Source organism: Macrosteles quadrilineatus, unplaced genomic scaffold, assembly GCF_028750875.1.
Source record: "Macrosteles quadrilineatus isolate MER2022 unplaced genomic scaffold, UCM_ALF_1.0 Scaffold_2__2_contigs__length_208266976, whole genome shotgun sequence".
Lineage (NCBI taxonomy): Eukaryota > Metazoa > Arthropoda > Insecta > Hemiptera > Cicadellidae > Macrosteles > Macrosteles quadrilineatus.
Genome location: NW_026542595.1, coordinates 95355350 through 95367028, shown reverse-complemented (window position 1 = coordinate 95367028; position 11679 = coordinate 95355350). Strand labels below are relative to the sequence as shown.

The 11679-nt window shown below is 38.1% G+C and overlaps 3 protein-coding genes across 3 annotated transcripts; all 3 read right to left on the bottom strand.

Moving 5' to 3' along the window:
- Positions 1-458: 458 nt before the first annotated feature.
- Positions 459-1622, bottom strand: LOC128984626 (piggyBac transposable element-derived protein 4-like). Its single transcript, XM_054403961.1, has one exon. It carries the CDS (start codon positions 1620-1622, stop codon positions 459-461), a length of 1164 nt encoding a protein of 387 aa, XP_054259936.1.
- Positions 1623-5870: 4248 nt separating this feature from the next.
- Positions 5871-6179, bottom strand: LOC128984625 (piggyBac transposable element-derived protein 4-like). The gene has a single exon (XM_054403960.1). It carries the CDS (start codon positions 6177-6179, stop codon positions 5871-5873), a length of 309 nt encoding a protein of 102 aa, XP_054259935.1.
- An 81-nt stretch (positions 6180-6260) lies between these two features.
- LOC128984624 (uncharacterized) lies at positions 6261-7342 on the bottom strand. The gene is made up of 2 exons (XM_054403958.1): positions 7071-7342; positions 6261-6726 (listed from the first exon to the last, which is right to left on the bottom strand). Exons 1-2 carry the CDS (start codon positions 7340-7342, stop codon positions 6261-6263), a joined length of 738 nt encoding a protein of 245 aa, XP_054259933.1.
- Between the last annotated feature and the right edge of the window lie 4337 nt (positions 7343-11679).

The window sequence follows — 11679 nt, the reverse complement described above, 5'->3', positions numbered from 1 at the left end:
CTGCGATAGATTGAGTGAAATTATACATATTTTGAGCATTTAGCATTGATTAAAGATTAACCCTTCAACGCATGACTTTCTATATGGCAGACCACCCCCTCCCGCGGCACTTTTCCAAAGCTTTTACTGGGACCGTTACATGATTACATAAAACCTACAATAATTAACTTATTTATTAATGGATTTTTATAATTCTTCCACCAAATTGAAGAACAGATTATAGGCTTTAAAAATATATAATTGAAATAAAAGTTTGAATGTGATACATTATTTATATACCTCTTAAAAGTTAGTTTTTGTTAGTGGGACCGTCATATGTTTACATAAAACCGTCAATAATTAACTTATTTATACATGTATGTTTATAATTCTTTCACCAAAATAAAGAGCAGATTATAGGCTTTAAAAATATATGATTGAAATAAAAGTTTGTATGTGATACAATAGTTACATACCTCTTAGAAGTTAACCTTTGTATGGTAGTCTTCGAAGCATGCTCCAAGACACAGTCCTGCTTCACACTTGGGACACCAATATCTGCTGTCTCTTCTTACTCCCCGTTTTGCACATACACAGCACCTCTTTTGTGCATTTACTTTACTTCCTGTAGGTGGTATCAGGTAAATGAAGTGCCTTTCTGTAAGTCTAGCAGGTCTCGGCTCAATTGAAGGTCTTCCGAAAACAGGTCTTGGTACTTCAGGGCCATGGGTCTCAAAAAGCATCTTTATAAGATCTAATCGAAAGGAAATGTGGTCAATTTTCTGGGTATTAGATTTCCAGATTATAAAGGAATTCAATACAGAAATATTCAAAAGGCGTTTAAATATTTTTACGTACCATTTCAAGCCCCTTTTTCTCTCTAGCTGATATGCGTGCAGCATTTGGTCCCTCATATCAACCCCTCCCATTTGCTTGTTATATTCATACACCAAAGCTGGCTTCATTTCTTGCCTCCCATTCTTGCTAAGTCTTTGCTCCATTTCATGGGAGTGGAAGGTAGAAATGAGAGTGACGATTCTTTTGTCGTGCCACTTCATCACCATCACATCTCCACTGTGTTTTACTACAATTTCTCCTTTTTCTAATTTTTGACTTTTGATTTCATCTGGAACATTTTTCCTTGATAATTTTAGGGTGCCACATGTGTCTGTATTTTTTTCTTTTAATAATTTTGAAAGCTCAGGGGAATTATACCAATTATCCATCAACAAAGTAAATCCTTTATCAAGAAGTGGCTCCATAAGGGAGAGAACAATCGCAGTGGACATGTTTGATTTAGGTAAGATGATAGGATTATCAAAGACCATGCCTTTTCCGGTATATACAATGAAGGACCACGTAAAGCCTGAGGAGGATTCACATATATCAAACGATTTTATCCCGAATTTGGCTGCTTTTAGGGGCAAATATTGCTTGAAGCCCAAACGGCCCTTCCACAATGTCAGAGACTCGTCGATGGATATATTTTGAGACAGTCTATAAGAGGATTGAAACCTAGCGTTCAGATGTTCAATTACAGAGAAAATTTTGAAAAACCCCTTTTGGCCCTGATAATCACTGATCTTTGTATCATCACAGAAGTGCAAGTTCTTAGAAATGGCCTCAAAACGTTCACATGGCATTGTACTTGGAAAGATGTCTGAGCGCAAACAGGGGTTTTTGGAATAGTAAGATCTAATAGTAGGCCTCTGGTCCACACCCATCAGCATGATTAGAGCTAAATACAAACACATTTCGTCTTTGGTGACAGGACTCCATTTCCAGTTCCTTGAAAACTGTGGGAAAATCATGCCAAGCTTTCTGTGCTGTTGCTCCGCATAGAGGTTGGTATTTTGTACTATTATGTCCAAAAGCGTGTCATAAAAAAAAAAAAATGGAACAGATCTAGGGGATTTTCAACAGGGATTTGAGGACCAACACCACCAAACCCAACAAAATTTTCTCTGTGAGGAATGTAGTCCTCAATTGTCTCCCAAACCGTAGAAGGCACATCAGTTGTAGGCCTACGGTTATATCCAAGGTGTACATCTCCCGCACCTAATACAACTTCATCGATTGTCACATCGACAGAATTTTTTTGAGGAATGTGCATTTCAACAGGAATAGTGTGGGTTTCAGTTTCCATAGGAGAAATAGGCCTAGGCTCACCATTGTCTTGGCGGAGGTTATGTCTAGGAATAAGGAGAGGAATCTCATCGTCACTCTCTAAATCATTTTCTAGGCCTAACGTTTGAAATTGGGCATAGTCTACATCAAATGAATCGTTATCACTTACATCTGATGCATTATCTGCATCCAAAAGCCAGTAATCGATCTCACTACTTCTTGCCATTGTAAAACAAACACTAAAACTCAGCTCCAAAACACAACACTTTTGGTACTTTTACATCTGTCTCTCCATGTGCTGGCTTCTCTTCTACTGGAAAGCTTGATACAGATGCTGACATGCTTGACTCTTCCTTGTTTTTACAGTTTTCAATTGTGTTCTGCAGCTGTTCCAGAAACTCTGTGTGTGTAAGACCATGCCATAGTTTCCTTTTTGCTGCTGGCCGATCGTAAGATACTATCATAATTGTAGCATTTGTCAGGTTGTGCAGCTTTATTATGTTTTTAGCAAAATCTTCTGTGTCAGATCACGCACACAGCCCATAGGTGAACAGATTAGGGTTTCAAACTTTTTGTTCTTGAAATCTTCTATGAGTTGGTTAAAAGCTTCATCGTAGTCTTGCTTGGTTGGTTTTCCATGACACTCTTGTTTAGTCACCAAACTGTACACCGTTGCTCCCCCCACGACAGATTGACAGGTCAGTTTAGTATTAATAAAGTCAGTTTCTTGTGGCCTTCCAAATTTGTTTCTAAACACAAATTCTACCCCAGCAGACATGTTTCTCTCGTGACTGGGGTCCCTAGAAATAGTGTGAGCAAATGCTGTTGAGGCATTACCTTTATTCAAGTCAATAATTTTCCTCATGTTCTCTTTCACAATATTAATACAGTTTTTTTCTTCTATGTTTCAAACTTGCTGAGTTAGGTTTAGGTTTAAGAAAAAATTACTTATCATAAAAGCTATTGTTTTTTTACCCTGCTTGTTGAAGTGTAAACCGCGTTGTGTGTATAGGTGGCGGGGCAGTTTATTTATGGCCAGGAAAGAGGCATGTTTATGTTGGGCCACCAGTTTTTCAATATTCGTATTAAGGAACCATATTCTGTTGTTGAGGCCTGGGACATGATGCCTGTAGGGAAGTGCTGATGTAATGATGTTAGTGTTCTTTGTATTTTCAAGCAATATCCTGATGGATTCACAGTAATTTCTCTCTGCCTGACTATCTTCATCATTGGACCCACCCAACACAACCAGTGTGTCACACTTTGTAAAGGATTTTATGAGGATTTTAACATCAGATAAAACCTCCTTCATAATTGCATTGGGCTTAAAGATGCAGCTTATGTCATGTCCGCCTTTTTGCCAGATAGATGACAAATTAGGTGTATGGTGTCTCCCATGGCTGTCAGCCAGTATTAGATTTTTTTTCCTGGGAAGTTAAGGTTGCCTCCTAGTCCTGAGGGATGATTTCTTAACAGTTTCAGTCTCATTACAACAGTTATGAATTACAGTGGGATTTTCATTTACTCTGCATATAGTTTCCATAGTAGAACCGATTGTGTGTTGATTATTCCTAGTGTCTTGCAGTGAGACTTGAGCAGAAGCTGAGTGTTCTGAGAATAGTTTTAGGCCATCATAATATTTATGTGCAGAGAAATCTTTGGTGAAAATTGGGCTTGTTATTGGTTTATTACTTGTTATCAAGGAGCATGCTATTTCAAGATTGTGTAAGACATGCACGCCACATTCGGTTGTTCCTCTCTGGATATAACATTCCAAATTTTTCAGCTCAAACGCTTCTTAATTCCGAAAAAACTGTGCCAATCTCACACCAAACTTTTTAGTATAACTACTATTTAGACCAGCAAGTGAGTCCGAATGATAGGCAACATTTTGAAATCGATTATAAACTAATACAGACCAGTGATAAGAACCAGATTGAGTGTTAAAAGTTCTGTTATTAATAATTGCCATTATGTAGTCTTTATTTTGCATTTATATTTGATTGCAGAGTTGCATAATGAGCTCCAGGTCCTCTACTTCCTTCACTAGGTGGCCTACTGAAGGACACAAAATAAAACTGTTATTTGGGATGTTCAATTTGATTTTAATCCATAGATTTATTTCTTCATCATCCAGTTCATGTAGGGTATTATGTCCGACTGTTTCTATAACTGCAGGTTTTGGATTGGTTCTATTACATTCCGATTGTGTTGTTTTACTTCTACATATTCTTGCATCCACATGAGGCTGATTTGTCTTTGAGTTACTTGTAGAAATACTCATATCTGTATTTTTTGTTTTAACATAAGTACTTCCAGACTTAGTTCCTTAAGAGTACTTTCCAGCTTCCTTATTTTTTGCTTCAACTCATCACAACTGTTACACTCATGTACTTTTTCATTTTGTTGTATTGTCTGGTTGTATTAACCAACTAACTTATAAATTTACTTCCTCATTGTAACTGTCACAATTTTCAGACAAAAAGTCACACTCATCACAGCATCACAGTCAATCCATGTGTTTTCAAGTCCATTTTGTTTTTCTTCATTCCATGAAGCATTACATTTCGTACATGAGTCTGTCTTTTTTGTGATCTTTTATTTCACTTTCTTTCCTGTTTCTTCTCTTTTAATTTTTCTCTCGAGTAGTCGTTTTGCCATTTTAATTCTTCCTCTTTCATTTCTATCTTTTTCTTATGATATGAACCTACTGTGTTGAGGTAGCAACACTTCTACTTGGAATCTTTTCCTCATTTCTTATGGATTTATTTTCTGGTTTAATCGGTTCAGGCCAAAATAATATCCTTTTGAATGGTGATGGAACAAATACATTACTTCCTGCAATTGAAGTCTGTTCTTTCGGAGATTCTTCTCGTAGTTGTGTGTTGCTTGTACTTGGGACTTGTTCTTTCAGAGGTGTTTTATTGTCAGGTGTCAAAGGTTCAGTATAAACTACCATTCCTGCTTCCTGCAAAATTTTGTTCACTGCATCAACATCTGTCAACACAGGAATTTCAAAGTTTTCATTTTCAACGACCTCTTCCAAAATTGTCTCTTCTACTTGTGGGACAGTTAAACCGCCATTTCCATTTGTGAGTTCCACAATATTTTGAGTTTCAGGTGTCAGTGATGTTACGCCAATTGGATTTTCCAGACTAGATTTCGTAGCATCTTCAGTCATACTGCGCCATACCTTGTACAGTGACAAGTCTCTCTCTTCACCTTGCCATTCATCGGCATTTCTCCTTACTTGGATACAGTTGTCTTATAGTATTACCTTCTTCTCTGTTACTTCTCTTGGTTGCAACCTTTCTGTAGTCGACAGCGCTGGCATTCCAGGGGTAAAGTCCACATTTCCTGAAGCCATTCTGCAAGACTTCTCCCCTAACTTGGTCATCGATGCACTGTTTCAATAACGGGCCAAATGTCTCTTCTTGAGGACAGGGTTGTTCATATTCGAGCGGGAGTCTTGTGTCGAGACTCGGCAAGAGAGATGCTTGAATCATATTATATCCTGTTTGGTTTTTTAATAGTAGGCCTACATGTATTTAATGTTCATTTTGTGTACGTGTTCTATTTTAAACTTTGACGTGACCATGTGTGTCGAAAAATCAAGATTTTAAGCTTCAAGTTCTGGATCTGATGATGGCAATATATTTGCCAAAACGTACGTAATCCTACTGGATTAACAAAACCCACAAGGCAGTCTGCAGGTACTGTAACCTTTTATTGATTAGCTAACGTGGTTTAGAAAAACAACTACATTATGAAGGTGGAGATACGTTAGAAGACAGATGAAACATGCTCGTTATAATTTTGAAGCGCTTGAAAGGCATAGTTTTCTTATAAAAAGGTATGTACAGGAGAGGGTCAGTACTCCAGTAGTCACGGAGACTTTTGCGACGGGTTAAGCCCATAGACAAGAGGATACCTATGTAACTTTTCATCTCCTCCACTGTCACATCAACCCATTTGCGGAAGCGTGACTGTGGGGCCAGCAGACCACACCTCTCCAAAGTGGCCATTCGACTGTGGGCATACCTGTTAGTCTCAGTGACTAACATGTTCCACATAGTGTCAGTGAAGAAGATGGAAAAGTACGATAAGGGATTTTCAAAAACATTACATATAGGCCCAGTATTAGGAACAAGAAATTAAGATTTGATGTCACCTGCTGGCTCTGGAGGGTACACCCTGACCGACGGTGGACTATTCGGCAGCTCCGGGCGTGGGGGACCTTCCCGCTGACGGGGAAGCGGAACTGTCTCTTCAGCGGGGGGATCTTCTGTGGGGGGCTGTTGCTCTCTTGGTGGTGGCGCTGGACCAATTTCCCTCAGCCCAATCTCTGGGTCCCGCTGTGGAGGGGGTTCAGGTTTTCTAGAAGCAGTATTAGTTCTCGATTGTCTAGGAGAGGGGAGTGTCGGAGGTCTGGGAGGGGCCCGAGTCGGTGATCTAGGAAGGGGCCGCGTCGGTCTGGGCTGGGGCAGTGTCGGTAGTCTGGGAGGGGACAGTGTCGGTGGTCTGGGAGGGGGCAGTGTCGGTGGTCTGGGAGGGGGCAGTGTCGGTGGTCTGGGAGGGGGCGGCGTCGGTGGATCTGGTGAGTTACTTTTCTCTTCTTCACTACAGGTGGAGGCGAGTCGGGGGAGAAACCATCGCAGTCAAAATCCAGTTGGTGCTTCGGTTTTGGCAAGAAGTTGGCAGGTATGTCTTCTCGGTCACTCGTGTCTAATTCTTTGAAATCTGGATGGTAAAAGTCCTCACTTCCAGAACTAAAGTCGCACAGATCGTCCTCGATGTCACTTTCATTAATTATAATATTCTTTAGAGCTGTGTAGAGCTTTCCCCTATCTTTACGCAAAGTAGGTTTTTTTTCTTATGTAATAAATAAGGACCGATTGTCCTCTCTTAAAGTCCCTGCCCGACTAAAAAATAGTGGGGTTTTCAAGGGTTTTTGAGGGGTTGACGTTGCAAAGGGGGGTGAAATAGGGGGGGGGGGGCTGACAACAGGGGGGGAATCAGGATTGTCCATAGTAAGAGGAGGGTTATAGTCCGCAAGAGTTCCTGATGCTCCTGGATCAGACTCATCATCATCACTAAATGGTGCTATATCCCCAATTTCCAAATTTTCAAAAGAATCACTGTCAATTACATTATTTACAACATTTTCACTATCTATGTCCGTTTGCTCGTCCAAAATGTTCTGGATAGAGTGAACACCTATTCCCTTCTTATTCATTGTAGGATAGGCCTAACCTGTGAACAATCACTATTTTAATAACACTACATTTGCACATAAATAATAGTATTTACCCATTGTAATATTGATAAATACTACTACTAACTCACACAATATACGACTATACACTTCATTTACACTGGATAGGCCTAACCTGTGAACAATCACTATTTCAATAACACTACATTTGCACATAAATAATTGAATGAACGAAGTGAATTCTCATACTGGTACGAAAAGCATCTCTATGGATTACAAAAACTCGAGAACGATTACATCTATCAACTTGATGTTTTGCACAAAGATTCTATAGTATAATATCATGCCGGGGATCGTTTTTGGAGCATATTTGTTCAGTAATTACTATTTAATCCTAAAAAAACCATTTTAATTTTCCCCCATAAGAATAACATTAGGAGCTACCTTCTTCTTCTTTTTTTTGTTTACATTTTACGAGCAACAATTTTGTTATTTTGCTTCTTGCTTTAGACAAAGAGACCAAATTGTCTATTATTTCTTTCATCCATGGAGTAAACAGTTTTACGCATAAGAACGCTTTACACTAACTTATAACTATTTAAAAAAGAATATTTATCTGTGGAAATAAATATCGGATTTAAAAATATCCACCGAAATTTATTAACTTTCATTCGATAAAATTATTTAGGTAGTTACATGTTGTTATTATGGTTGTTTGTTCAGTAGGCTTGAATAATATCAGCCTAATTATTACTACTTTTTTTTTAAAGAGTCACTTTTTTTCAAAATTTGTTTATCGTCGTCGTCGTCGATTGGATTGTGTTGTGATTCGTGATTGTGTGTTCGTGTTGTTGGGTGCTGTCTGCTGAGCTGAGTTTTATGTTGATGTTAACACAGTTAGTTAAATAGCAATAAAGTAATTAATTGTAGTAGTTAGGGTGTTATGGTTACACTTTGAAGTGTAGTTTGTGATACTACAGTCGTCAATCGCAACTAAAAGACTAGATCCAGGTTAAAGAGGCTCGATGCATTAACCAAGAAAATCTGAGGGATTCATGGCCATTGGCAAGGAAGGAAATATATTACTGTGTTGTTTAAAAATTAATTGTCATTGTTGAGATATGATCTTTCAAGTGTTGGCCCATTGTGCCCTATAAAAACTGACAACGTTCGTGTTCGGGTAGCGTACAATCAAAGGTAGGCTAATAGCCTAGGCCTACCTTGGCCTATTCTACAGTCCAATTAACTTAAGCTTAAGGACCTAGGCCTTATATAGATCAATTTCTTCTTGCCTTTAACTTAGATAGGTAGGTAGCCTATATCTCTGGGCCTTAACTTAAGCTAGGTTTTTCTCGGCCCGGATTGCGGAAAAGCGAATAACAATGTGTGTTGCTCCGCTTCTAGAAAACAGTAGGCTAATTAAATTACTGTACTTAAGACAAGAATAGCAGCCTGTGTGGGTAAACTTCCATATCTGTTGGCACAAATAACCGAATGAGTGATATTGTTCGATTGTTTAATTCGATATATTGTTTGGTTAGTTAGGTTAGGTTAACCTTACCTACCTAAGTAACCAAACGATACGTATTTATTCCGTATAGGTGCCTCCAAACGAATTTTTAATTTTGATATCTTACTTTATATTTTTTTACCTCCTGAATCCAAATAGGCTATACTATTATTTTTCACCGCTGATGAATATTTCTCAATATATAGCCGCAGAAATATACAACATTACAATAAACAAGGTAGGATGGATAACATTTAGAAGTGGAATGAACTGTGGGTTAACTAAGACTACAGCTGACTGTTTTCAACCACACGACAAGCAACTGTAAAATTACAGTTCTCATTTAGGCATGCCAGGGTGGTAGGTCGTGCTTTATGCGAATTGGTGACTGCATTAAGTGTTTTGAAGTTAGGTTAGATTAGGAAGGTAAAGTTTAGGTTATAATGTATCGAGTTGTTAGTTTATGTCGCCTCTATACTGTTTTTGTAAAATTAAAATCTTGAGAAAAACACTTCAAATTACCTTTTCAAAAATGCTTGCATTTTTATCAATACTTGCATTGTATTGATAATTTCATTTAGGCCTACTGAAAATCAATAATTTAGCTCAATTCGACACACATTCAAATAACAAAATTATATTGTGGAAACGATAGCTTCTTATGTATCGAACCGAATCAAGATCGATACAGGCCTCAATTTATTTATATTTAAAACGATATTAATACATCACAGGTTCTCTGCCAAACTTTACTCCTAGGCATGTACTTGGTTTTTAATTGACTTTGGAGTATCACCATGAATACATGTTTCATCCTAATTTTACTTAGTTAGGCCTAGGCCTGTAGGGGCCTAATAGTCGACAGAGTTAGAAAATAAGCCAAGTCGTAGTTGACAATTTTTTGCTTGGGTTTATCCAAATAAGCAACTCCAATGCAGTGCCCTATTTTCAATTTTTAATAATAGCCAATTGCGTAATGAAGATACCATTTAAGGCTACGATATTGCGTAAATCAAGGCCATTTTGAATTGTAGTACCGTACCTATAAATGTTAGGATCTAGATAACTTATGTCCAATTAATTGTGCTTCTATACCTAATATGTCTTAGGGTAAAAAAACACATACAGCAATTCAGAGCGGAGCAGGCGGGCTGTAGCGTTGAGAGTGTGAGCGACTGATGTCGGACACATGCAGCGACTTAAGCGAGAGCGACACGAATGGGAGCTCGATCATTTCCAAGATACCACAAAGCAAGTTTGCAGCAATTTGCAGCACAGCAAAAAGGCCGCGGCCTTAGAAGTGGCAACATCGCAAGTAGGCTTGTAACAGCTGTTTTGTTTTTTGAGGCAGCTAATAGTATTTGTGTATTTGTTAATAATATGAAAACTTGCTTACCGGTACTGGGCTATGAAAATATGGACTCCCCTTTTAAATGTACAAAAATATATTTTTGATTTTTAAACCTTGTTTTGGTCTTCAATTCTATATGTTTTATTTTCAATCTTTGAATACATTTATGTTCTTAAATCTAAATTTAAATGGATAGTATGCAAATTAATGAGCTGGTGTCATCTGTTTGCCATGTTATCTTATGCGATGTTTGGCGCTAGACAAGTTAAAGGTGGCCGTGGCAAAAGGCTTGGCTTAAAACATTACAAAATGACTATTCACATGTCAAAATTACGTCACAACCCCTTCCCGTTCCAGTATTGCAAAATAATGAAAAAAAAACAGTTACTCTAGACCCCATTATGAATTACTTACCTACTCACTCACATTAAATTTCTGCGAAGATGGAGGTTCCTTTAAAATTTGTCTATTTTGAAGCAAAAGACGCGCATAATAAGTTAAGGATTAAACGTTCTAGAACAGTCAATTGAGCGCGAAAGCCATATCTGTTATCAAAAGGGCCAATTTTTGAAATGCTACAGACAGTTTGGTTAGGTTAGGTTAGTTAAGAACAGTTAGCCTAAATTTCAGAATTCTACTATCAAACCATATTTTGAAATGTTACAGCAAGTTTGATTAGGTTAGATGTAATAGTTTAGAACAATTTAATTTCATAATCAATATTATAGGTGCGGGCAGATAAAAGTGAAGTTGATTCCATCCATTTCGGCTAATGAGGTTAAGAGGCACTACCGTTCCTATACGGTACTAGGTTTTCTTTGAGGGCAATCTGTTTTTAAACAGTTTTAAAAGTAACTGGATTAGGAACGTATAATGTGGCGTCATTTGGAACAGACGTGTGGTAGCGGCGCACATCTGACGTGTTGTTAAGAAGTATTAATCATGATTTATGCAATACCATTCTACCTCAACCTTTGAATGCATTCTTTCAAAAAGAAAAGGTTCGAGAAGGTTCTGAAACACTCTGGGTAAGTTTTGTTTAGGGTGGAATGGGCATACAGAGCAGCCTACTGGGGAAAGTGGACCTAAAAATGTCCACAGAATCGTTGCCCGCTCCGCTCCCAAATGCTAGAAAAACAAACGAGATTGTTCCTAAGTTAACCGTTTCGCTCCGCTATGCTCGCAACAGCAGTTTGTGTGCGTGTTACTACTTGATTGTATTGGTTTGATTTTGTCACTCTAAATCGCGCCGTTCCGCTCTGTTCCCAGTCGCTGTATGTGTGTTTTTACCCTAGGTTAGGCTAGACTGGTCATATAAAGTAACGCTAATCGCATCTTGGGTAGGGGTAGGCTACATACATAACATCATGTATTACAAAAAAAAAAAAATTATAGGCTATGTGGGTAACATATATTGTTTCACGTTGTATAAAATAGCTATGTTAAAATTAACATTTTGGGTCATAGGGCCTCTAGGTTATTTTTAAGAAGAAACTT